This window comes from Amblyomma americanum, chromosome 6, assembly GCF_052857255.1.
Source record: "Amblyomma americanum isolate KBUSLIRL-KWMA chromosome 6, ASM5285725v1, whole genome shotgun sequence".
In the NCBI taxonomy this organism is placed as follows: Eukaryota; Metazoa; Arthropoda; class Arachnida; order Ixodida; family Ixodidae; genus Amblyomma; species Amblyomma americanum.
Window position 1 is genome coordinate 97,425,123 of NC_135502.1, and position 26,894 is coordinate 97,452,016.

At 49.8% G+C, this 26,894-nt stretch overlaps 1 protein-coding gene across 2 annotated transcripts; it reads left to right on the forward strand.

Moving 5' to 3' along the window:
• The first annotated feature begins 595 nt into the window (after window positions 1-595).
• On the forward strand, window positions 596-26,500 carry LOC144093898 (uncharacterized). Of its 2 annotated transcripts, none has more exons than XM_077627646.1 (7): window positions 596-656; window positions 1,976-2,379; window positions 3,050-3,242; window positions 6,683-6,731; window positions 8,993-9,245; window positions 15,329-15,522; window positions 26,106-26,500. In XM_077627646.1, the coding sequence occupies exons 2-7, from the start codon at window positions 2,092-2,094 to the stop codon at window positions 26,479-26,481; spliced, it is 1,353 nt and encodes a 450-aa protein (XP_077483772.1). In that variant the 5' UTR covers window positions 596-656; window positions 1,976-2,091; the 3' UTR covers window positions 26,482-26,500. The 2 variants fall into 2 exon arrangements, with proteins under 2 accessions (XP_077483772.1, XP_077483773.1); XM_077627647.1 differs by having other exon boundaries at window positions 615-656; window positions 2,174-2,379.
• The last annotated feature ends 394 nt before the right edge of the window (window positions 26,501-26,894 follow it).

Below are 26,894 nucleotides of genomic sequence, written 5' to 3' on the forward strand. Positions count from 1 at the left end.
AGTAATGCTAAACCGCCAGCCACTTCTTGTTTCGTGTGGACTGAAGTGAAATTCAAATAAAATGTGGTAATGACGATGACAGTGAACCACTTATTCTTGACCCGCCAAGCGGTTTTTGAAGAGTGAAACAGAAGTTAAGAATGGCGGCGTTTCCTCCAGATGACCTACCTTCAGATAGCAGATCAGCTGTTGTAGACGGCTTACAATGTGTCTCAGAATGATGGTGATACATCTGACAAAATGAACTGAATGTCGCCTTTAATTCAGTTTGTTTACTAAGTATTTCTTCTTTTGTTAAGGGTTCATTGTTAAAACAGACTCGGGTTCACTGATCTGTGACTTGACAGAGCTCTAAATGTGAAGTCGTCGTTTTTTCCCTCCCGCATAAGCATGCTGCAGGCTTCCTCAAAGAATTAAAAAAAACTAGTAAAGATGACACCTTGGCGTTAGGTAATCATCATTATCATCAACGGTCGCACACTCCCTCAGAACGTTTTCGTCTTCGACGACCAATTCTTCGTTCTACGCCCTGCTCGAGCAGCGCGAGCATCGCGCGAGCATCGCGAGAGCACCAGCGCTGTCCACGCGCAGCAGTCTGCCAGTGCTGCGCGATCGAACGGCTTTGTTCTTTTGTGGCGGCGACTCGACGCAAGAAGGTGAGCCCGTCGTTTCCGTTCTTTGTCTTTCGCAGAGCTTCGCTGCCTATTCCGAGGGCGAACAACTTTGACTGTAGAGGTTGAGGCTACGCACTCACCGCGGGCGATGCTCTCTTGGCGAAGTAGGCAGGACAGTGCTATCCGTCTGTTCAGCGCGACGAAGCGCAGTTGAGGGGAGCTTGCTCTCGTAACGCCCGAGAAAGGAACGGTTTACTCGGCACTGGCTTCGAATGAAGGTGCAAGTTCGCGTCAGCCTCTAATTAGCAATCGAAGGCGGTTCGAAGCTGCCGAGACTGCTTGAGCCTCATAGCTGCATGGAACGCGTGCTCATCTAGAAATCGTCTTTTTGCACCAGCGTTATGGCACCACTCTAGTTCAGGCTTACCTTAGAATTCAGTGAGGCTTCTCGATCGCAGCAGCCATGCGGTTCAAACTGAGTCTATCTCTGCCAGCGCAAATTATCTCTGCCAGCGCAAAACTAGAGATTTTGTTTTAGAACCTGATGCCCATTGGCGTAAGCGAAAGTTCCATCTTTTGGAGGAAAAATTTCCGTTTGGGGACTTTATTCGCTGCACCAGCTTGAAAACTCCGTCAGTTTGAAAATTGAGACGATTTAAGTTCTTACATTTGCTGACCTTGCGCAAAAATCCCCAAATGGAACATGACTGTTCAGAACGAGCGTTGCTGGTCGCGCCTCTCCTAGAGCGCCTATTGTGTTAGAGCCATTGGTAATTTCATGACGTTCCGCCTCCCCAAGCGCACAGACCTATCACCCACACTGCACAACAGGATATATTAACATTTAAGCCTCCCCCAAAGCCACTGATGCAGGGCTTTGGCAGCCCCTCTGTAATACCCCTGGATCTGCTGTGGCTTGTCACTCAATCGCACAGCAGCGTGATTTATAGTCACGACCACACACGTTATATACCCCAGTTCTACCACGTTACATCCCAAGTCTGCTAAGGCAGATGCTCAACTGCCTCATATGCCAGTAAAGTGACTAACTCGTGCGGGAACTCTCAGCATCTTTGGTGGTCGCCCGGAATTATTTTGCGTTTGGCTCTACTATAGATTGAGTTCAGTGTAATCGATATTTAATGTAGGGCAGTCATTTTGTGAGCTCTAGAACGCGTCACCGAATAGGTTTCCACCGCGACTGATTACACTAGTCGGCATGGACGCTAATCATTTTCGGTATTTTATTAACTGGGGATGACGCCCTGACTTTATACCCCTGCGTGTGTTGGGAGACGGTGTGGTTATTAGCAAAGGTTTTTGGGCCAGAACTAATAACTCCCTTTTACCGGACGCTGCAGTTGTCAAGCCACAGAGAACGCCTGGTCCTCGAGGCACGCTAGTACCTAGCAGATTCGCCATTGCCGCTGAGGACCACTCGCAGGTACTCGAGCACCCGTCTTGTAGCCACCGTGCAATGAGCCGGACTCCGAAAGCCGCTCCCGGCCCCAACCAGCTGAGGGAGGAGCTGAGGCAGCAGTTGCTGACCACGTTTGCAGCGAACAAAAGGGAACCAGCAATGGGAGATGGCCCCCAGGCCGCGGAGGATTCCTGTCAAGCGGCGTCCGGAGAGCCGCCGAAAAAGCAGCCCGTGTCAGTAGTGTCCGCAACTAGCTGCGGCTGCCACAAGTACGATGACATACACGTGCACGTCACTGTGCTGTGTCCGTGCTCTCGGCCGACCACTACCGACAGAGCGACGCAGGTATTTAAAGCGTGCCACTGCGATATCCATAACATGTCACTTTGAAATTTTATGCATTTTTAAAACTGTTGCACACGTGTCACAAACGCAACTAAATTTTTTACTTGGTTCGCAGTCGTGTTTAGGAAGGCCCCCAGCCAGTTTTCAAAAATAATCTTTCTCAGTTATAAACCTCAGTTTCGCGGCATAGTAATATCTCTTTTGGTGGACATCAGAAAAGAGGCAAGGAATGTTACTATTAAGCTGTTAAGTAATTCCTCATAGTGAACTTTCTAACTTTTAAACATTTCGCAGATTGCTCGTACTGGCGATATCAGTTTTATAATTGCTATAACGCTGTTACCCTCGCCACTGTGGCTCATTTGGCCCCCGAAAGAAGCGTGCTTTTCAAATGCACTTGTCTTTGGCAAGCGCAAAGCAACGCCCCCCCCCCCCCCCCCCCCCCCCCGAGCACGTCACTCCAGGCGCAGCACCTGCACGGGACCTCCTTTCTCCCGTGTGGTTGTGGAGGGCGGGGCAGAGAAGGTCACATGACATGCGTGACCCCTGTGCGAAGAGTCGGAGAATCGGAAAGTATTCGCAAAATTCTTGCATAAGATGTCTGATCGTCCTGTGTAAGTTTTTTCTTAGTAGCTTTTTGCGCCTCATGTGCCTTTCCGTCTCTGTGCAGACTGACATGGCGCGCACAGACGAACAGCAGATGAGCACACCGCGAGGAGTTGGGATCAGCGTCGACCATCTCCAGGCGTCGAACGAAAGGGTGTTTTCCCAGACATGTTCACACGAGCTTGGAGCCAGCGTTCCTAGCGGAACTCCCGTCACTCTCAGCCTCCAAGGGACTCCGAACAGCGCTGACATTTCTGGTGAGTAGCAGAGTAAGCTTCATGGTATTAGACGTGGCCTAGCTTGCGATATCGTGTGCGCACATTAAATTTATGTTCCCAATAGGGACAGTACATATTGGTGTATCGGAGTGCATAGATAGCCGGAACACTGACATGTGTTAAAGGAGTATAGGCACCTAATTTTGGTGACACGTTTTTTTCTCTACAATGATGGGCAAGACATTACTACGCATGAATCACCATGTGGTATTTACCTACGGTCACTACAAAATTTATAATCATATTTTACCGGTCATGCTGTTTCGGTTTCAGTTTCAACAGCCGAATGATGGCTGTGACGTCAATGAGTGGTTTTATAATCACTGCTTCATCGTTTTAATTCAATACAGTGCTTACAAGGCAGCCTTCCTCAAGAGCAGGAATGACAACTAATGTGGAAGCAGCGATTATATTGCAGTTTTTTCATGCCTCACATGACAAAACCACTCTTTGACGTCACAGTCCTCATTCGGCTGTTGAAACCGAAACAGCATGGGAAAGAAATGCGATTATAAATTATTTAGCGTTGGTAGGAGAGTACCGGATGTGGATCCATGTATATCAATGCCTTGCCCATCATTACAAGCAAGAAAACGCGCACCCAAAAGTTACGTGCCTATACACTTTTAATGAGGACACGTTGAATTTTGCTCAGCATCTGCCTTCTCCGAGCCAGAACTATGTCTTAATGCGAAAGTGCTGCCACCATGTTTCGCGGCCTCTGTCAGGATTCCTTGCCTTGGCGAACAGAAATGTTGTTGATGCAATGAATTCTTCCCACTACATGAAACCTTGCGGCTTCAACGAGGTCGTTTGAGTAGCGATAGTAATAGTGTTTGTGTTACTCTGTATGAAAGCAGCACGAGAAGCTGTCCGAAAAGTCGTTCAAGAATGTCGGCCCAATTGAGAAAGGGTGCCGCGGAAATCGTGTGCCAAGCTGGTGTTTTTGGAATGGCAATTGCACTTTAGAACTGCCTGGTTGTAGCCAGGGGTGGAACTCATGGCAGTTCCTGTGTTCCTGGCAGCAGCAGGTGATCTCTGCCTCCAGCCACAGCTTCATCATTCCGTGGAATTACCACCTGCAAACATTTCAGACGAACTCGAGAAGCTCATAAAACGAAATTATTGAGGTAATGCATTTCCTTTGAGGATATCTTTAAGAACTTTCGTATTACAACATTGCAGAAAGGTACCCATCTGTTAACGCTTGCTACAGTATAAGTGCAACCAAAGCATGCAGGAGAATTATTCCAGTAAAGGAAGAAAAACGGTTAATCATAATAATAATAATTGGTTTTGTGGGAAAAGGAAATGGCGCAGTATCTGTCTCATATATCTTTGGACACCTGAACCGCGCCGTAAGGGAAGGCATAAAGGAGGGAGTGAAAGAAGAAAGGAAGAATAGGTGCCGTAGTGGAGGGCTCCGGAATAATTTCGACCACCTCGGGATCTTTAACGTGCACTGACATCGCACAGCACACGGGCGCCTTATCGTTTTTCCTCCATAAAAACGCAGTCGCCGCGGTCGGGTTCGAACCCGGGAACTCCGGATCAGTAGTCGAGCGCCCTAACCACTGAGCCACCGCGGCGGGCGTTAATCAACTTCAGTGATTTTTAAGTGTTTTGTTACGTTGCACTTTTGAGTACTTTGCAAGAATGCAACAACGACATAGAGGGAGAAAATCTATATATTGTGGTAGGCACTCGGAATGCCTGTATCACCGGAGACACGCCGCTGTTCTTTTTTTTACAATCGTTGCCTGTTTACGTGGCTACTAACCGCCTCGGGCACTATCAGTGGCTTCAACGTGGCCAGCGGCCAGCAGCAGGTTGAGAGCGACCGTGTGTGTCGAGATCATCGCGAGCAGCTTTGGTCTATTGCTCTGAGGTGCCCATGATGCACCGCAACTATTACTATGTTACGCAGCGAACTGCAAAGATTGCAGCTGTGCATACTTGATATTGTTGGTAAATACAGTGCGGCAAGGTGCTTGTCTTTTTCTGAGGTGAAACTTTGGAAGAACAGCCACCTTTGTATGAATTTGCACCCCTTGAACCGGCAGGACGAGAGTAGAGAATGGCTTTTTTTTTTGGAACCAGGTTGACAGCACTGAGATAAAGAGCTTTAAATAGGAAAAAATATATTCCCGAACCTTTAACTACGGCTTCTTCCGTTGGCCATCTGTTCTTTTATGACATTAAGCACTATAAGTCATGCCTCTACGCGCCTTGAAGCCTTAAAAAGAACGATGTATCAAACAGGTGCAAGCCGCATTTTTAGACCGAGAGGACCCTGCTTCATTCAACCCTGTTACAAGTTTCGCGTTCCGGATGTAGCGAGCGAAATCAAATAACGCCGCTAGCAGGCCTCAAAATCGTGCTCATCTATAGTAGGATACAACTTAAAAAAAAAACAGCAGTTGCTAACACTGGGCCATGGTGCGCGGCGTACTGTATTACTCCGCTAGCTCATTGTAATAGTAAACGAAATCAGCTTTTTAACGTTTGACTATATTAAACAAGCGATGTATCAACATTCTAGCTCCTCTAATTTTTTTCTTGTGATTAGTTTTTTGTTTAGGCAACAAGTAAAGTTTTAACAACGGGCTATACTTTTTTGTCGTGGAGGAAATCTATGAAGCGGTCGTGAGCTTCACTGCAGACTTAAATTGTATCAGACTATACTAACATTGCCTCTTCTGGTGCCGCTTAATGCTCGCCCCGACTTAACTTTTCGATAGCCTAATATAATTAAAAGCATCGATTCTAATTATAATAACCCGCCGCGGTGGCTCAGTGGTTATGGCGCTTGGCTGCTGACCCGAAAGACGCGGGTTCGATCGCGGCCGCGGCGGTCGAATTTCGATGGAGGCGAAATTCGAGAGCCCCGTGTACTGTGCGATGTCAGTGCACGTTAAAGAACCCTCGGTGGTCGAAATTTTCAGCAGCCCTTCACCACGGCGGCCCTCATAACCTGAGTCGCTTTGGGACATTAAGCTCCCATAACCCAACCCTCTAATTATAATGGTTTAGCGGCTACATTGCCCGCTGAAAATTGGAACGATGCTGCGAGCAATGTGAGGAACCTGTTCTTTCGTTCGGAGATGAGCAATGAAGTGCAGAGTATTATATTGTATATATGCTGCTCATCCCTGATACTATTTTTGTGAAGTGATAAACAACTTTTAACTTTCCTTTCCGCTATACCACGGGGCGAAAAAAGACTACTGTTATAACGGTGCAAGGTGACAGCTACTAACATTTTACCTGGACACGGGTCCTTATACATCCGTTGTTTTAAGATGTGCTTTTGGAGCTCGACCCATGCAGAAATTTGAGTGAATTGGGTGACCGCCTCCTTCTATCGCATTTTAATTGCTTCAATGATTCATAATACTTTACTCATTCATTGTCCGCAGTGCAAACTTTCGAAGATGAAGGAAACGTCAGCATAGAGGACGGCAGCAAGTAAGTTTCCAAAGGCTTAATTTTTTAAAAGCATGCCAGGCATTCCAAATGAAAGGCGTAAAATTCAATTTTATTCAAAACCAGTGTTAACTGTTATTGCTTTTGAATGCGTTTTTAAAACTTGCTCGACTTCGAACTGTGCATTCATATTAATTGCGAAAACAGAATTGTGCAGTCAGGGATCGCTTTGACTACACGCTGTTCTAAGGTAAAAGAAAACGCCGAAAGCACCTCTGCACATTGTAGTTACTTGACGTTGTTTCCGCGCTCTTTCTTTCCACCGTAGCCATGCTCACAGTTACGCAGCGGGAACTGCACGCTGGCACCATTAACTGCAGACTGCATGTAATACACGGTACTGCTGAGCAGACAAAGGAATGGAAATGAGGGGATTGTTATGACACATATGAAGGAAGCCAACAGTCTACAGCACTAAGAAGCATAGGGCAATGTACATAATTGTTTTAATAGCGGTGTTGATCAGTAAGGGAATAATAGTGTACATATTTTATCGCTGAAAGATAATTGGTTCGAAAGCAGAAGAATAAACATGCTGCCGGCTGAATCTGAACCCACAATCTCCTAGTTTGGCGGCCGCTGGCTCCCTTCACGCGGTACCGTTTTTAATTACATCTAAACCATGCTCTGGTCTTTATTCTGCATTCAGAAATTGAGTAAATGGTTCGCTTTTGAAGCCTGTGTAACTTACTCCTGGCTCAAGACTGGCGTACAGAAGTGGCGGCTTCAACTGGCACCCGCCGATTCCGTGCCGAATTTTTAAAACGTCATTGTATATGACGGTATATGACGTCACTCGAGCAATCACGCCAGACAGTGCGGGATGCTTTCATAGTTAGCCTCTGATTGGCTGGCTGAAGCTGTGGCTTCTGGAATTTTCTTAGCCGGTTCGTGCGTATTTGGTGGCTACAGACGTGACGAGGTAGATACAGCGCACTGTACTGACTGGAACTGACGCAGAATGGACTGCAGGGAAAGCGAAAGAAGATAAGTCTGATTAAAATTTCCGGCCATGCGCTGGACTGGACATCACGACAAAAGCTCCCACAGAGGCGCCAGTTGAACTGAACGTTCACGCCCTGCGCTTACAATATGGACGGTCGATAAGAAAAAATGAGTTGAAGCCGCACATACCCGCATTTGAACACTGATTTCGTGGCGTATGTGTTGTTATAGCGTTACGATAACTAAGTATGTGCTAAAGTGTCGCTCAGTGCATAACCACCATGATCATCATCAACCTGACTACCACCCCCCCCCCCCTGCAGGGCAAAGGCCTCTCCCATGTCTCTCCAATTAACCCTGTCCTCTGCCAGCTGCGCCCACCCTATGCCTGCAAACTCACTAATCTCATCCGCCCACCAAACCTTCTGCCGCCTCATGCTACGCTTGCCTTCTCTTGGAATCCACTCCGTTACCCTTAAGGACCAGCGGTTACCTTACCTTCGCAGTACATGTCCTGTCCAAGCCCATTTCTTCCTTTTGATTTCGACTGGGATGTCATTAAGCTACCTTTGTTCTCTCACCCACTCTGCCCGCTTCCGGTATTTTAAAGTTACACCTATCATTGTTCTTTCCATGGCTTGCTGCGTTGTCCTTAACTTAAGCTGAAGTCTTTCTCGTTAGCTTGCACGTTTCTGCCCCATAGGCGAGTACCGGTAAGATACAGCTATTGTATCTCGACCAAACTGTCCCGCTTCTAGTTCTTTATGCCAGAGCTACCGCTGTAGCCGAAAACGCAAGTTCGCCATCACACCGCGGTATCGGAAGAGCGCTTATGTACTTCACGTTATGTCAAATCAGTGCGGCCTCTCCAGTTTGGTATTCCCGCCATTTGCAAGAAATTTTTAATGAGCAATTTATTGAAGTATTATTTTTCGTGAAAAATGTAATTCATTGTACAAATGGAACCGTCCACTCGAAGCTCCTTGGATAGATTTTTCCGCATACAGCCGACTCTGGCTCTTTTGTCCCTGTTCCTTTCACATGTCCGCTTAATTATATCTCTTAATGTGTATAACTTAAATTTAATCATGTGGTCATAATAGTGATTTGTTTGTTTTTCTTTTAATGACACAGTTTCTGCACTCCTCTCTTTTCACCTGTTTCCTCCTCCTCCTGCGGTAGCACGACGGCATGTTAAGGTTGCACGACGGCAGGGTATAAGCATGCATCAATCGCTGCACTCTAATTAATGGGGTCTGCATCATCGCATAACAGATCTTTGGCACTGTACCACGCAGGGAAGAGGGGTACCCAGCACACCCAGTTTTCAACGGCGCTGACACCTCGCGGATCTCGCCCGCCGACAGGAGGCGCAGCGTTCACGAGGCGCTGGCCCGCGTGCGGGACACGCTGTTCGAGGCGCTCCGGGACACGCCTCGCGCCATGGCTGCCACTTCCCGAGCCGCCATATTCGAGGGCGTCTTTCCCGCCATGCCAACCTCACCGACTCCGTCACCACCCACAGCGCAGCCGCTCTCCTCGCTGCTTCGGGTACGTGCACATTAATTTTGCTGGCACAGTGAAGCTGCCGCGTCAGACGAGTTTGATGCATCATTTGTGATGGCACGCTTGTCGACGAACTTCTCTAGAGAGTTCGAGCGACATCTGCCGTTGGCCTCTCGGTTCGAGCGGAGTGTGGTCAGTTACCTTTTGTCGCCTTCCGTGGGCGGCTGTTGCTGCGCGCCTATTTCGCTGCCGGACGCACTATTTGTGAGTGGCTGCGCGCATCGTACATGACGCAGTGCTTTTTCGGCTGTTAGAAACTGAGGCCCCGGCAGCCGTAGTTTCTAAATACTACCTAGAGGGAAAGCTGGCGCCACCACCTATGCGTGTTTCTTAAACAGCACTTATTCCACCGCGGGAATGCCGGGAAGACGAGGTTTCGTTCTTGGCTTGGCTAGTGTCAGGCCGAAAGCGTGGATTCTACCTCAAAATTAGTAGTTGTAACGCCATTCTCACCTCTTTGCGCAAATTAAATTCATTCAATACTGCGTTTTTCGCTTCTTCAATAGATTTAACACAAGTGAAAGTTGTGTATTAGGGTAATAAGGAAGCTTTTACAGCATTTCTTCGAGGACTACTTCGAGAAGAGTCGTATTGTTACGGCTAAATCCACTTTTTATGCCCAAGATTAGCTAAGGCAAGTAAGAAACGTCATCTTCCCGGCATTCCTGCGCCTGTGCACATAGGCTGAATTGTAGCGCCGCCAGTTCTCCCTCTAGTTATAAAGCAACGCTATGCCGGCAGCGAACAATGCGCAAAGTGAAAGGCGGCCTCTGAAATCCGAGGCGTTAAATAACTTTATAAACACCGCATTTTCGCTTGCGTGTTTTCTTCTTTCCAAAAATACCTTAGAGATTTTTATTCATTGAGCACCCCGTAGTGTTCGCCTACGACCATTAAACACATTTTAATTGAAATTTTCTTCACAATGGTTCGGTTTCATCAACAGAACTATGGCTGTGACGTGTAGTAGAACTTTACGTCACGTGCGGCACGGAAAAACGGCAATATAACAGCGAACTCGGCGTTCGTTGTATAGATCTTGAAGAGTTTTGCTTTAAATGCTTTAGGGTCTGAAAACTACGGATCAGCATTAATATTGTAGTTTTTCCGCGCATCACTCATGTAGAATTGAACTACACGTCACAGCCATCGTTCGGCGGAAGAAACTGAAACCGAAAAACATGAGCAAAGAAATTGAATTATAAATTACCGCAGTGTCTAAAAAAGAATTAGTCTGCCGCTCCACGCGTGCTTGAATTCCACCGCGTGGATTTAATCTTCCCTGCGGTTTAGCCCGCCGTGAGGACGTGGCGTTGAGGAGTATCCGGGTTTATGCTGCTCTAACGCCTGTGGTCGGGTCCTCCTGGACATGACAGACCCTGCTTCTTAATTGCCCTTTCTGTTCTTTAACCCTCTCATGCAGAAAGCAATATTTGCGCGATAAAAATATATATTTTGCGGTCGTAGGCGAATACCCCGTTGTGATCTTTGTGTTCTAATATCTAACGCATTATGTGAAAGCAGAAAACACGCGTTAAATTAGGTGCCTATGGCAGCACGCTCAGGCAGGCTAATCGCGAACCCAGAGGCAAACTGTAGATATCGCTCAAGCACTGAAGAGCACGCTCCTCAAACATTCTAAACATGTGTGTACATCGGCTCAAAGGGACCGGAACATTGATCGTCACTACAAACACGTGTGCACGTTTTTGTGCACATTCTTGCGTTTATCAGTTCTGCAACAGTTTGAGTAAAGTTTTTCTGCGGAAGTTACGCACATGCTTTTTAACAGGAAAAGTTGACGCTTCATTTCTTTATACTGTTTATAACTCCGGTAGACGAATGCCGTCTATGTTTTTGCCCAGAAGGCTATGAATTTCGGATACGAGGAGCTTTCATTAAAACAGGCCTCTTCGACTGCAAACCCAGTCGAAAAAAAATATAGAATCGTGCCCGAAATTCGAAAAAAAAATATTTTCTTCTTTTCCCTCAGTGACTGACTTTCACTAGTATTGTAGATTTTGTAGTGGTTCTGTTGCTACTCTAAGGAACAACACAATACTACAGAAAATCTGCTCTAAGTTCATGCACAGAAATTCTACAGAAATATGTTTTCACGGGCGGAAGTTTTCTCTTGTGTTCTTCGATAGGCAGCTTTTTTACTAAGTGATAGAATTAAAGCTGGTAACCTTCTTACTAAACTTAGAACTGCACTCAATACCTAGAGTATGCCACTTACACAGAACCTTCAGCAGTGGCGATGTACGCGTGCCGTCGGTTTGCTGGTGGTATTTTCACAGAATAAGATTGTATTATTTTCCTTCAATTTACAGCACGGACCCAACATTTTGAAGGCGTGATAGTGACGCTAAGACATGAATTTTCAATGGAAAACAAGACGTACAATAAACGTGCAGTTGTCGTATGACAACCTCGGTTGCTTACGCGCCAATGAACCCTGTAAAAAACAGCAGCCGCTTAAATCACCTCCAGCATAGGGTAATTAGTACTGTCCCCGCAGTTGACGCCGTAGAGTGCCAATCTCATTTTTTTTTTGTCATGCAATGACTACTGGTCCTTTTGGTGAAAGTGAAACAATGTTGATGGTGCTTACAATGCTTCTCTTCGAAAAGGAGGCGTTTCAAGGGAAAGTTTGAATCTTTCAAATCTGGCACCCAGCGTAGCGGTAACTACCTGCCATGACGTCTACATAAGGCAAGCAGTCATCGCTGATCCGCATCATGAGAAGAATAAGAATGGGGCGGAACGCATATGGCACGTATGCTCACATCATGAAGAGCAGCTCGCCTATAGCCCTCAAGAGAAAAATTAACATAACAGCTGCATCTTACCGGTATTCACCTATGGGGTAGAAGCATGCATGGAGGTTAACGAAAAGGGTTAAGAGACCGGAAGCTAGCAGAGTGCTGAGTAGGTGAGGGAACAAAAGCGGGTTAATGACACCCTAGTCGAAATCAAGAGGAAGAAATGGGCTTTGGCAGGGAAAGTAATGCGAAGGCAAGGTAACCGCTTCTCCTTAACGGTAACGGGGTGGATTCCAAGAGATGGCAAGCGTAACAGGGGGCAGCGGAAAGTTAGGTGGGCAGATGAAATTAAAGAACTTTGCGGGGATACGGTGGCAACAGACCGCTGGTCGTTAACGGTAATGGAGTGGATTCCAAGAGAAGGCAAACGTAGCAGGGGGTGGCAGAAAGTAAGATGGTTGGCTGAGATAAGTTTGCGGGAATACAGTGGCCACAGATGGCAAAGGGCAGGTTTTTTTGGAGAGACATGGAAGACGCTTTGCACTGCGGTGGACGTAGTCATGCTGATAATGACGTTGATATCTTACCAAAAGAGCGTCATTATAAGCAGGTTTTACTTGGGTAAATTTGAATGAATAGATATTTAGGTACAGAGTACAAGAGCAAAATAGCAGTATTACCAGGTGTTGAAATTGATTGTTATACGCGGTGTTCAGCGAACTTTACAGCAATATCGAAATATAAATCGGCTGCGTTTTTATGGAGGAAAAACGACAAGGCGCCCGTGTGCTGTGCGATGTCAGTGCACGTTAACGATTACCAGGTGGTCGAAATTATTCCGGAGCCCTCCACTACGGCACCTCTTCTTCCTTTCTTCTTTCACTCCCTCCTTTATCCCTTCCATTACGGCGTGGTTCAGGCGTCCAACGATATATGAGGCAGATACTTCGCCATTTCCTTTACCCAAAAACCAATTATTATTATTAAATATAAATCGACTTCCAGCGACTTTGAAATCGGAAGGAAATATTTTCAAGAACAACCTTCAGCGGATGTAGTTTTGGAAAAACCATTGTAATTAGGTGGCTATTTAACCAAATTTTCTGTTGACTTCTAATTAACTGTCTGGTGGTTTGTGCCGAGGTCACTTCGAACCGATGAATAATAATTATAATAATTGGTTTTTTTGGGAATGGAAATGGCGCAGTATCTGTCTCATATATCGTTGGACACCTGAACCGCGCCGTAAGGGAAGGGATAAAGGAGGGAGTGAATGAAAGGAAGAAAGAGGTGCCGTAGTGGAGGGCTCCGGGATAATTTCGACCACCTGGGGATCATTATCATGCACTGACATCGCACAGCACACGGGCGCCTGAGCGTTTTTCCTCCATAAAAACGCAGCCCATGAACAAAATGATGCCAGATAAAATTTTGATAGGTAGTAAAACTAATTGGCTTCCGCTTTGCAGCGCAATGAAGCAGAGCCCTTTTTTTCCGCGCAGAGCCGTCATTAGCTGTGCGCAGGAGCGCGCAGGAAGCTCGATGCAAACGCAACGTCCACTGATGACATGTTGCAGCGCTTACACTCTACACACAACGCCTATATGGGAGTAATGGAAGTCTAATGCACTCCCTTTTATTAAAGGGAGTGCACTAGAGGACAGCTTACTCCCGTTTAAAAACTCTCTGTTCAGGGTGTACGGCGCCCAATTAAAACACCCTGGCCCATTGGAGCACATTGCGCGCATTCTTTTACTTCGTCACTTGGTGCAAGGAAAAGGATAGTAATCGGCCACTATGTGTTCGCTACTTTTGAAAGTGACTAACCATGAGACTTTCTGACCGAACTAACCAGCTGATTGCTCTAATTAATTAGCTCTTTAGTGAGCTTCACTTGCTAAGATAAAGAATTAGGTTATATGTAGAGGAAATAACGCCGGCCGCAGCGGACACTTTCGTCCTTAAAAGATTTTCTTTCCGTATTGAAAGCCTTACTTTCAGGAATTCGTTATTCTTCGTTGAGACAGCTGGTGGCGTGTTACATAATCTCTCCATTTTCGATTTGCTCATTTCGTCCTCTGTCATTGATCACTAAGATATACCCGCGGCTTTCAAACTTCGGTTGCATGGAAGCGACGCGACCATTGAAAGTGGTTGGCGACCGGATCTCATCAATGGCTGCCATTGGCTGCGATATGCAACTACGTAGTGGTGAAGTCCGGTCACCAACCGCCCAATGGTAGGTTCGCTTCCCCCAGACGCTTGAAAGAAGCGTATATAGTTCAGTAACCAATGACAGAGAACGAAATGGGGAACAAACAGTTATAGAATACAGTCCCGTGGTATATATATGCAGAAGCGAACAAGCAAGTTGAACCACTTCCACGTTGTGAACATAGAAGCGGAACTCTGCGAATGAACTGCTTACTTGGTGTAGTTTTGTTGAAGAAAAGCCGGAGCGAGGAAACACTGCGAGGAATTAACGTGTAGGTAGCACCATGCATAAATATTTTACTTTCGGCCTTACAGGCTTTTATTGGCAGGTCAGCATGGCTTAAGAGCCAGGCAAGACCTTTATAGTTCAAGCTGTGCGTGCAGGTATTCGTTTTCGCAAAATCTGTTGTTGTCAGGAACGAAAAATTGTACAGTCAGCTCGTGAATATGCTTGGTTTTAGTTGGATTTATGGGCTTTTATGACGCCGCAGTGAAGGGCTGAGATTATTTCGGCTACCTGGGGTTCTTTAGCATGCACTGTCTTCACACAGTACACGAGCATCTAGAATTTCGACTCGATCGAAATTCGACCACTTTGGCCGGGATCAAACCCGCGTCTTTCGGGTCAGCAGCCGAGTGCCATAACCACTGAGCCACCCCGCCGGATATGGTGGAGCCGCTTCCGCGAAGCGTCCAACGTTTCCATCATTTCTTTTCCTTAGTCTTCAAAAGTTAAATGTACGTTCACCGAATGCTTCTTGTTCCATATATATTTCGCGTATTCAGATAATTCACGCATTTTCCACAAGGCCAAGAAACTGAATATTCCAAGCTTTATGATGACGCTTATCTACACGACTCGGCAACGCAGTATATTCTCTCCCAACCGGCCTTAACTATATATAGCTGGCACCATTTGCATCAGGAGTTGGCATTACGAGAGCAATTACAGAAAATGACGCCGGAATGGAAAGCCGAGTGGCATTCCACTAACCGCTGTATTGGGGAATTGACCTGGCATTGACCCCGGAGTAGGAAGCCTTAACGAAATCTTGCAGTTTTTTGCAAATGTTTTTAAATGCACTGCAGGCACATGCCGGTGGCGATTCCCATGCCATCGTGAACAGCATCCTGCATCCTATCGCCGAGGAGGAAGAGGGCATAGATGCACGCTCAGAGGCTCGTCGCATGATCATCAGCGAGGAGATGACTACCATCTTCGAGCACATCGAGTCGCGGTGGACAAAGGTGTGCGATCAGCTCCGTGTGGACCTGAACGGCAGGTGAGTACGCTCTATGAAGTACGTCTTTCGATAGAGTAAACGTTTGCTCCGTATTTCACCCCCCTTTTTTTACAAAATCGCCGCATTAACTTTGAAGTATGCCTTCGTTTTCTGGAATCCGCAATTTGAAATATTTGACTGCTAAACTTCAACGTGTGCAGAATCTGGCTGGTATAGTCAGTGAGCAAAAGGTATAAATAAAAGGGGAGCATCACAGCCATTAACGCTTGAAGGGCCGGTGGCTTCCCATGAATAAAAAATGTTGGTTTCTGTGGCCTTATTCTGTGGATTCTGTGGTTGGATTCAGTGTTGGATTTTGGTGGCTTCAGGGGCCAGGGCTGCGGCGCTTCTATAGTTGAGGCCGTAGTTGGGCAGCCCTGGCATACCTGGTCAGCAGGCGAGTGCCCAGGGTTGCGGTGGTGATGGGGCCACGGCAGGTGGGCAGCTCCGATGCGGTGTGGCAGGTAGCAGGGCGGCCTGGTTACAGCAGGGTGGCGACTGTAGGTCGCGGGAGGGGCGTAGCGTCGGGCGTTGGGCGCGGCGCGTTGCCGAAGCGTAATGGTGCCTTGTAGTTGGTAGTGATGAACGTTGTCGTTCTGATGTGCCCTTTTCCATCTGTGCCGAAAAAGGTCAACACATGTATCCAACTCCCGCAGCGCGTGCTGTTCGACCTTCACGAGAGTCATGAGGGTTAACGCAAGTCAGTCTTGAGTGACAGTGATTGGCATGAGCGGCCCTTACGTTCATGCACCTGACGAGACTGCCTGCCGGCTCGCGCCCTCGCTCTAGGCTGCGCAGGCAGATCTGCTTCTGCCTATAAGGCGCAAGTTATACCGGAACGCGTGGTTCGCTGGCTGACCGCAGCGCTCGTTATCCGACTGCGGCGCGGGTCGGGCTGTGTCCTCTAACCACTCATCTCGCTGCACGTAACGTTTCAGGTCGCATACGTGCCCCGGTCCGCCTGTCGGTTTCGACCACTAGTCCTCGAGCCTGTAAACGATCGAGGACAGTTTCTCTTGCACGCGGAACGGCCCGATCAATGTCGGCGCCAAGGAGGCCGCAAACTGTTCGCTAGCGTCGCTGAGAACGAGCTGGCGTCCAAGCACCAGGTCGCCCACTTCGTAGTGAACACCCCGGTGCGAGCGGCCGTACTGTGCTTTCTGCTGTGCCCTAGCAGTGCCCAGGTTGCGGCGAGCCTTGCGTAAGGCTTCCGTCATCTTAGCGCGCAGCTGCGTCGCGTATTCAGCTCGTGCGGACGAAGTGACTGGCGTCTTCCTGCTGTCCGATAGCATCCGGTCCATCGGATTTAGCAGCTCTTTTCCCAGATTGAGAGAAGACTGCGCATACCTAGTCGAGCTGTTAACTGTATATAACGCAAAGCAAACGTGATCTCCGGCAGATAGGAGTTCCAATCTTAGTGCCTCTCAGAGTACGCGACAAGCATGTGCTTAACGTTGCGATTGAATCGTTCCGTGGAGACCGACTGAGCATGATAGGTGGTCGTTTTCTTGTGCTTAATGCCGAGTGCAGCGCACGAATCAACGAACACCTTGGCAGTGAAGTAGGACGCGTTGTCCGTTATCAACTGCTCTGGGAAACCGAGCCTGGTGAATACGTCCATCAGCTTCTCCATGAACCCTCGTGCCGTCAGCTTTCTGAGGGGGAAAAGTTCCACACACTTGCTGAAGTGATCTGCGACCACTAGCAAGAACTCGTTCCGACTCAGTGATACGGTCCCATGACACACATGGCACGAGCGGGCGTAGCGTATTACGTCCCTTTTCATACCTGGCCAGATAGCGAAGCGACACAACTTACTGTAAAGGGCGCTTCACATGCAAGCGATTGAGCGAACTGAGCGACCAGCGGCTCCGCGCGGCGATCCTTTTCGCAAGGTTCCGTTTCACATGCGTCGCTTCAGAGCGTTTACTTCCACGGCGAATCCCAGTGTTGCTGGCAAAGAATACGAGCTCGCGGTTGGTTCCGGTGGTTTGTAACCATCAACATGAACAATGTTCATGCAATTTTTTTTCCAAGATTGCGGAAATATTGCTAAGAAATAAAGAATTCTTGTTTGTTAAATATTAACAACTTCTTATTTTCATGCCAATATCTTTTTTTAAGTTCGTACGTGCGTGGCGGAAGTACGTATAGTAAACAAACATTGTCTTTACCGCACGAATCTTCTTGTCACATGCCGTTTCCGCCGTGCAGTCATTGGTCAGAGGGCGGAGCTATCGCGCTGTCACTGCAAAAATTTACAACTTTTAGGAAACCCTACGCTCTGGCCGGCCGAGCCGCCGCGTCGGGTCGAAACAGGTTTTTACTGCGCGGCGACAGGATTCGCTGGCATTTTCGCTTGCACGTGAAACACGCTTAACAGTGTTGCTCTCAACGCTCGCGGTATCACCACCTTGAACGCGTCATTTGTGTCGTTCTCGGAGGGGATATACTTGAGCAGGACGCCGTCGGAATCCAGCAGATACGAATCCATCGTGCTCACAGCACTGCCAGCTGTTTCGAAGTGCTCCGCATCGACAGCAAAACCAGCTTTCACTCTGTGCGCGGCGATCCTGCCGGCCGGAACCCGGAGCCCGTCGATCACCTTTCGACAAAACGGATCCTTCTGCTGAGCTTAGAGCAGCTCTTTTCTGCTGAATACGATCCCCACGGAACTCGCGTAGTCCACGTGGTTCACGCTCTCGCCCTGGATCAACGGTTGGTCCGCGCTCCTTAATTGCGCTACGGCTCGAGTCTGTCCCTCACTCTCTCCTGCTGTCGGGCGGTCGGTGGCGTGACCTTCCTTGCACTGGACAGGAGCTCGCGAGAGTGCGTCAGCCACAGCGTTGTTTTTCCCTTTGCGGTAGCGCATGGTGAAGTCGTAACGCTACAGCAACAGGGACCAATGCGTTAAGCGGCCGCTCGGCTCGCTGAGTCGTATCATCCAGGTGAGCGCATTGTCATCCGTCTCGATCACAAATGCCATCCCTTCGACGTAGTAGTCGAACTTTCGCAGAGCGAAAACTATCGCGAGACATTCCTTCCCTGTCACTGAGTAGTTTCTCTCTGCCGGCGTCAACGAATGGCTCGCGAATGCTACCGGACGGAGAACGCCTTCATGCTCCTGAAGCAACACTGCTCCTAAGCCCAGGTCGCTTGCTTCGGTTTGAAACACAAACTTCTTGTTTAGGTCGGGTAGCTGCAACTCAGCCTTGTCAGCGAGCACTTTGGTGAGGCTGCGCAGTGCATCCTCTTGCTCGTGACCCCAGCTCCAGCGCTCGCCTCTCTTCAAAAGCTTTGTCAAAGGCGCCTGCAGAGCTGCCCAATCTGGAATGAACTGGCGATAAAAGTTCGCCATTACCAGGAAGCGTTTGAGACCGGCTAGATCTGTGGGCGGCGGAAACTTACCAGAGCGTCAAGCTTATCATCGCACGGCAGAATGCGGCCTGTGTCAATCGGGATCGAACCCCAACAGCGTTATTCGGGTAGCGGCGATCTGTGGCTTCTTCGGGTTCAAAATGATTCCCGCAGATCTCAGCCTCTCTACGACGTCCCTGAAGTGGCGCAGGTGTTCTTCGAATGTTTTCGAGTACTCCGCGATGTCGTCCAGGTACGCGAGCGCATGTTGCCACTTCGCATCTCCTAGAACACGGTCCATTAGGCACTGATATGTAGCCGGTGCTCCTACCAAGCCAAAAGACATTCACTTGAATTGGAAAAGGCCTTTGTGACAAGTGAAAGCCGTTTTCTCCTTATCACACCCATTCATTTCGACCTGACAGAATCGGCGGCTAGCAACGAGCGTTGTAAAGTACTTCGCGCCACCTAGGTTGGACACTAGGGAAGGAATGGTTGGTAGAGGGCACGCGTCTTTTATCGTAAACTCATTCAGTCTGCGGCTGTCCACGCAAAGCCGATAAGTATCGTCTTTCTTGGAGCTAAGACTACCGTGAAGCCCCAAGGGCTGTTAGACCTCTTAAGAGCACCATTGTCGATAAGTTCGTCTAAGACGCTGTCCAGTGCTTTTCTCTTTGCCAAGTTAATTGTTCTAGGATTTCCCTTCCAAGGCAGTGCGTCACCCTTGTCTATTCTGTGCCTGACTAGTGTAGTGAGGTCAATGTGGTCAGTGAATGTCGCGTTGTATTCGTAGAGGAGCGATGACAACGGTGCCTTCTCTCTTTCCGACATGCTGTTCACTTCCGACAACAAGGCGTGCGCTGACCTTCCCTGCACGGCAGAGCAGTTTTCTACCGCGGCAACCTTCTCTCTGCCCTCTCAGCGGCGATGGTCCGCTCGCCTCCTGGTTCTCGGGCGGGCGGGGTGAATTTTTCACGGTCTCACCCCGCTCGCGCCACGTTCGGAATCTGAGTTGTCTGCGACGCCGCGGGCGCTTTCGCGAAAAGCTTCAAGCCTCGCCGCGGTGGCTCAGTGGTTATGGCGCTCGACTACTGATCCGGAGTTCCCGGGTTCGATCCCGACCGCGGCGGCTGCGTTTTTATGGAGGAAAAACGCTAAGGCGCCCGTGTGCTGTGCGATGTCAGTGCACGTTAAAGATCCCCAGGTGGTCAAAATTATTGCGGAGCCCTCCACTACGGCACCTCTCCTTACTTTCTTCTTTCACTCCCTCCTTTATCCCTTTCCTTACGGCGCGGTTAAGGTGTCCAACTATATATGAGACAGAGACTGCGCCATTTTCTTTCCCCAAAAAGCCAATTATTATTATTATAAGCTTCAAGGCGCCTGACGTGCGCTCCCTGTAGCGTCCGCATCTTATCTTTCGCAATACCTGTCTAGGCTAGGAAGTCTCGCCCAAGTATTACAGGAACGGATAAACAGGGAAGATGAACGAGGCGTTGTCGCCGCACGCGTCTTTCCAAGCGAACAACTATTCCAACTAAACCTCCCGACTGCGTTGTGCCGCTCGCGAGGTGAAAAGTGGTATCGCACTCTCTCAACCGGATTTTGTTCTCCCGGAAATGGTTTAACTCCTCGTCACCTAACAAAGTCGCGCTTCCTCCTGTATCGAGTAACGCGGTGAATTATTTCGAGCTATCGTTAGCTCAATGAACGGCGCGGACAAGTCAGCAGAACTTCCTACGCGACATGCCAAAGGCGCTAGCAAACTAGGGTTCTCTGTGTACGCCGCGCGGGATCGAAGGTCGATCACTGGCGGCTTTGGCCGTTTCCCGACCATGTTTGGTCACGAGCGGGTGGAGGGCCACATCCGCGGGTGCAGTGCCCCCGCTGGTTGCATGGGCAGCAACGGTTGCCCGGGCCCCGACTAGCTAGGCGCTGGTCGCCCCGTTCCGGTCGGTCGTCTCGAACTCGCTCTGCGGACGGTAGGGGCCACTCGCGCGGCCGCGTGTCGGCCTCGCTATCTCGCCTAGGTTCCTTCAGCTCTGCGGCAGTGTGTGCTGTTCGCAACGCGTGGCTGAATGGGTCGAAAGCGAGGTCAGACAACTCCCAACCTCTTGGGACACGCTCGTCAGCAAACTGTGCTGACGCTTCAGCTCTGGGTGGACTGCGCGCTGAGCTGCCATCAGACGCGCAGCGCGGCTCAGGTGACAGCTGCTCGGGCGGTGGCGGCCGATACGCACGCGCAGAGAGGATGTCTCCCTGAATGCGCTTCGCCTAGGCAGCCAGCTCATCCAAATCTCCGAATCTGACTCCTCTCAGATAGGCCGTGAAAGTCGGGTGCGCTTGTCTCGTGACACGGTCCACATTCTCCGTGTTTCTGGCGCGAGGGTCAGCGAGGCGATAAAGTTCGTCCATCGCTCGGACGTACTCTATCAGAGACTCGTCGGTGTGCTGGGTGCGGAGCTCCACCTCTCTCCTCAAACACCACTCGTAAAGGAATTCGTCGCGGAAGATTGTGCAGAACTCCTCCATTGTCCTCGCTCGGTTGCTGGATAGTCGGTACCAGCGAGCCGCTTGCTCCGTGAAAGAAACAGGCACAACACGCGCGAGCGTTTCGGCGTCTGCGATTCCTGTCTCTTGGTGATAATGCAGCACGCGGTCGAGGTACTCATTTGCTCCCGTACTGTGATGGTCCCCCGCGTAGGTAGGCAAGTCTATCCTAACACGTGGTGCCTGGGCCGTGGCTTGCAAACTGTTTTTCAACATACCCGCTAGACTCTGCATAACCTGCATTACGTTCTGCAAGAGCACCTCGGAAGACTGCAGACTAACGCCCTCGGAGTTGGGCGCAGCCGCTGATGGCGTCCAATGACGAGGCCTCAGTGCTTCATTGTCCGTGGAGCGGCGAGGGGCCCGATGTGGAGCCCCCCATACCAGGCCTCAGTCCTGCCAACGCGTCAGGGGATGTCCCTCGGCTATTCCGCGTGCAACGCCCAAGATTTGCAACACCAAACCCTTCCAAAGGCGCGTGAAGTAGGGAGCCCTGGTTCTGTGCCACTAGGTCAGACAGCCTGAAGTAAGACTTAAAGTCGGGCCTATCAGCTGTCATTCTTTGTTAGGGCGACGGTAGTCGCTCGCTCATACAAAGTTCACTGCTCAATTGCCTACTTCACCCCACGTTGGGCGCCAAGATATTGTCACTCTGCGTCCAGCCGGCATTCCGTGCCAGCTACACGCAGGCGTTACTATTACGCAGCACGTTTCCCCAACCCGGGGTGCAGAGTCGCAGCCACGACAGGACCGGACGAAATAGGCAACGACAGAGCACGCTAGGATATAGTTTATTACACTAACGCGAGGCAAAGTACACTGCGGAAGAATGTTCTATCAGAAAACTAGACTTTCAGTAGCTCACCAAGTCGTTGATGTCGACCGGCGTTGGGTTCGGCGGCCGTCGGGCAATGAAGGGGTTCCTCGGGGACAGTGCAAGTGCGGGCCAGCAGCGAGAGAGAGCGTTCCCCGCCGCCAGTTCCTCCTTTTATCTCCTCAGTCACTGCCTCCCTAAGAGCAAATCGTTGCCGACATGCTCAGGCGTGGAACCCTCTCCGCAGTAGGCAGCGCGCTGCCGCATGTCACAGCAGTGCTGGGGCTGAAATGAGCTTAGTCGCAGGGGTGCCCTCTCTCCACATTTCCGGAAGAGCTCGCGCGTGGAAGTCACGATCGCCGCTGGCGCGGGGACGAGGAGGGATACCAGTGTATCCCACATTTCGTACTAGCCGCCGCGGTGCCTCAGTCGTTATGGCACTCGGCTGCTGACCCGGAAGACGCGGGTTCGATCCCGGCCGTGACGATGGAATTTTGGTGAAGGCGAAATTCTAGAGGCCCGTGTACTCTGGTATGTCGGTGCACGTTAAAGAACCCCAGGTGGTCGAATTTTCCGGAACCCTTTACTACGGCATCCTGTTGCAGCAGCAGCGGCCTACGCCACCGGAGCAGCACCAGCCGCCGAAGATGAAGACGCCGAAGTGCAGCCGAATTTCGAGTCATGTACCTTCGCAAGAACCCTCGTTCGCTGGTTTTCCGTGAAATTCTCCTCCCTTCGTGGCCCGTCCTCATATCTGCGAGACGTCGGCCGGAACTCCGCGCCCTTTGGTCCCCTCTGCCTTTCGGCGTCTTGTCTTCGATGCCCTCCACGGCCTGTCCCATCCCGGAATTCGCGCCACGCAGCATCTCACAAAACGTTACGTCTAGCCTGGCATCAACAAGGACGTGCACGTCTGGGTCCGTGCCTGCCTGGCTTGCCAGCAGTCTAAAACACTGCGGCATACGACCTCTCCCTTCGGCTCGTTCCCTCCGCCGTCAGCCCGTTTTGACAACATGCACATCGATATGTTGGGTCCCTGTCCACCTTCCGCTGGACAGTCATATCTTCTTACTTGCATCGATCGGTTTACTCGCTGGCCTGTAGCGTTCCCTCTGCCTGACGCCACCAGTGACACCATCGCCAGAACCTTCATCGCCGGCTGGGTCTCCCGGTACGGGGCTCTCTCGACCATTACCACTGACCGTGGCGCCGAGTTTGAATCTTCACTTTTCAATAACCTTATGACTTAGAACTTCCCGAATTAGAACCACTGCTTACCATCCCATCGCCAATGGTATGATCGAACGCTTCCATCGTTAGCTAAAAACATCCCTCAAAGGCCAACTCGACACCATCCATTGGAATGCCTCCCTACCACTGGTTCTGCTCAGCCTCCATGCTACACAGAACAAGATCTTCGTTGCACTCCGGCAGAGCTTGCCTTCGGCTCACCCCTGCGTCTTCCTGGCGAATTTTTCGAATCTACCGATTCGTCTACAAGTCCCAACCCTACCGATTACGTGACGCATCTCCGCTATTTTTGCCGCCATCTCAGACCGCCACATCTCCGACCGTCTTCACATGTTCCATCCAAACTAGCGACTTGCACGCACGTCTTTGTTCGCCGAGACTGTCCGCAAGCCACTTCAGCGCCCCTACAACGGCCCTTTCCGTGTACTCGAAAGAACATCGAAGTTCTTCGTCGTCGACATTCATGGGCGCACTGACAACATTTCAATCGACCGCTTGAAGCCAGCCTTCACAGAGGATGCCCCGCCCACTAGACCTTCATATGTGCTTTCTCTGCCATAACCGGCCGGCTGCCCTCCACCGCCGTCTTTCCCTGTCACTCCTCAGAAGCGGAAAGTATCGTTCCGGCTCCTAGCTTCACCGGACTCCTTCACTAGCGGGGAGGGGGGGTCAACTGTAGCAGCAGCAGGGGCCTTACGCCGCAGGAGCAGAACCAACAGCCGAAGATGCTGACGCCGAAGTGCAGCCGAATTGAGCTCCCTCCTCGTGCCGCCGTCTGCACGCCATCCATACGTTCTAATACTTCAGCCAGTAAATCAATCATTTCCTTCATCGTGCCGGCCTCATGCTGATTGGCGCGGCAGTCCCTCATAGCCTAAGTCGGTTTGAGACGTAAAACCCCCATAAACGATAAACCAAACCATTTTGTATTAGAAAAGACAAGTACAACTCTAGGCTTTGCTGGTCCATCTGTAATCTGCGCGCAGTCTTTTCTTTTTCCTTCCTGCACTTTCTGTTTATTTTGTAGTTTTGGTCCTTTTATTCGTCTAACTTGTCTATTTTGTCCATGGTCTCTGCAGACTCCTTTTCTGTTTTCTTTCTGGCGTATTTCGCCATGTGCATGTTGCGTAGAGTGTATATTTATTTTAACAGCCCATTTCACGAATGTAGGCCTACTTACTGCGAGTGCTACTCAGTGTGTACACGGTCGAGTACATATTTTTGCATGCATTTTTCTTTCTACTGTTTCCGTACCGGCCGACTTGCGTCATATACACGCTGTATATATACCCCTATTACAATATCCTCTGAACGTTGCAAGAAATTAGAAACTTTCTTCCCTGCAGTGAAGGTTTGCAAGCATTTCTTCAGTCAGCCGTACTCTGCCAAAGGAGGCATTTCACTGTTTAGGTTATTTGATTAATAGCAAACAGCATATAAAGAGAGTTCACCAGCAGGTTTCCTGTTTTTGCGAGAGTACCACTTTTTCGTGTGTATGGCCCTGGGATTTTACGCCCTAAAGCTGCATGAAAGCAATCAGACGACGCAGCGGAGGCCTCCGTATTAATTTTTACCACCTGAGGTTATTTTGTCGTACACTGGCATTGCACACTACACAGGCGTTGTTACACTTTGCCTCGCACTAAAAAGCGGACGCTGATGTGGTAGCAGCAGTACGAGTGCTTTTGGAAATGGACACATCAGTTATGTTTATTCGATACTGCCACCTTGAGTCGCTGGCACCATTCAATGTTATTGTGCGAAATCACAGAATGAAATACCGTTAACTATAAGAAGATTCGTAGTTACTATTCACCCGAGTGTCTTCGCATGTTTTGTCATCGCGTTTTCAATCAAGGTCAGCCTCTATCCAGACATGTTCCCAAAAGGAAAGTTATGCTCCTTTTGCACAAGTTTGAGAGTACCCGTGTGCCTTGCGGCATCGGAAGAGAGGCGTTCTGAAAGCAAGATGGTTTGGGGGGGGGGGGATTAAAGTCCCAAAGCGACTCAGACTATGAGGGATACCGTTAGGAAGGGCTCCGAAAATTTCGACCTCCTGGGGTTCTTTAACGCTGGTGGTCCAAATTATCCGGAACCCTTCACTACAGACTGCGACATATTACTAGCGTTAAAATACAAAGGACAAAGAGCAGAAACACACAGGACAGAGCCTAGCGTCTGTCTAGCGTCTGTCCTGTGTGTTTCTGCTCTTTGTCCTTTGTATTTTAACGCTAGAATATGTCGCAGTCTGTGGATCAAAAGTACCAACTAGCCCAACTTAATTCTTTTTTAACCCTTCACTATGGCGTCCCTCATAGCCTGTGTCGCTTTGTGACGCTGAACTACCGCAAACCAAGCCAAACCATCTTGTTTTCAGAACGGCTCTCTTCTGATGCCACAAGGCACACGGCTATTCTCCTACTTGTGTGAAAGGAGCATAAGTTTTCTTTTGGAATATGTTGGATAGAGAGCTGACCTCAGGTTGATTGATTGCAGGAGCTTTACTCAAGAGCGGCGGCGAAAGGATGTGCAATGTTCAATGCACATACTGCAGCATCGTTTATCACACCACTTCTATACACTGCTCGCCCTCTCCTCCGCTGCGTGACAGGTACAACCAGTTCCTCGAGGATTGCCGCACCTGCCTGAAGACCGAACAGGGCGGCTGCGAGCGCGACCAGCTGCGCCACGAAATGGCCGAAGCTCGGCGAGAGTTGATCGCCGACATGAAGGAGAACTTCCGCACCGCCTGCGAGGCGTTCGAAGACTGGCGCGAGCGGTACCTGCAGCGCGAGCTGCAGGCGTCCTGCACGCAGCTGCACCAGGGAGGCCGGTTCCGGGTTCTGTCCGCGGTGCTCCGCCTGGAGATCCTGGACAGCCTGCCGGAGCTCGCCACGCGCACCCGGGAGCGCGCCGCCGCGCTGTGGAAGGAGCTGCTCGAGCTCTGGGGGCCCGACGTTGACGCGCTCTTCAACGAAGAGCTGTAGAGTGCGTCCGAAAAGAACGCTTTCCTCTCTGCAAACTCGTCTCGGCTGTTCCTTCTATTACCCGCCGCGGTGGCTCAGTAGTTACGGCGCTTGACTGCTGATCCGGAGCTCCCGGGTTCTAACCCGACCACGGCGGCTGCGTTTTTATGGAGGAAAAACGCTAAGGCGCCCGTGTGCTGTGCGATGTCAGTGCACGTTAAAGATCCCCAGGTGGTCGAAATTATTCCGGAGCCCTCCACTACGGCACCTCTTTCTTCCTTTCCTCTTTCACTCTCTCCTTTATCCCTTCCCTTACGGCGTGGTTCAGGTGTCCAACGATATATGAGACAGATACTGCGCCATTTCCTCACCCCCTCAAAAAAAAACCAATTATTCATTCTATGCCGCTGTGGTTACGTACAGCCCCAGCAAGA

What these genes read in the sequence shown, in the direction of transcription:
- LOC144093898 (XM_077627646.1), top strand. Translation starts at nt 2,092, where the DNA reads ATGAGCCGGACTCCGAAAGCCGCTCCCGGCCCCAACCAGCTGAGGGAG. An exon ending in GAACAGCGCTGACATTTCTG is followed by an intron (nt 3,243 to 6,682) that starts GTGAGTAGCAGA and finishes CATTGTCCGCAG; the next exon opens with TGCAAACTTTCGAAGATGAA. An exon ending in CGTGTGGACCTGAACGGCAG is followed by an intron (nt 15,523 to 26,105) that starts GTGAGTACGCTC and finishes GCTGCGTGACAG; the next exon opens with GTACAACCAGTTCCTCGAGG.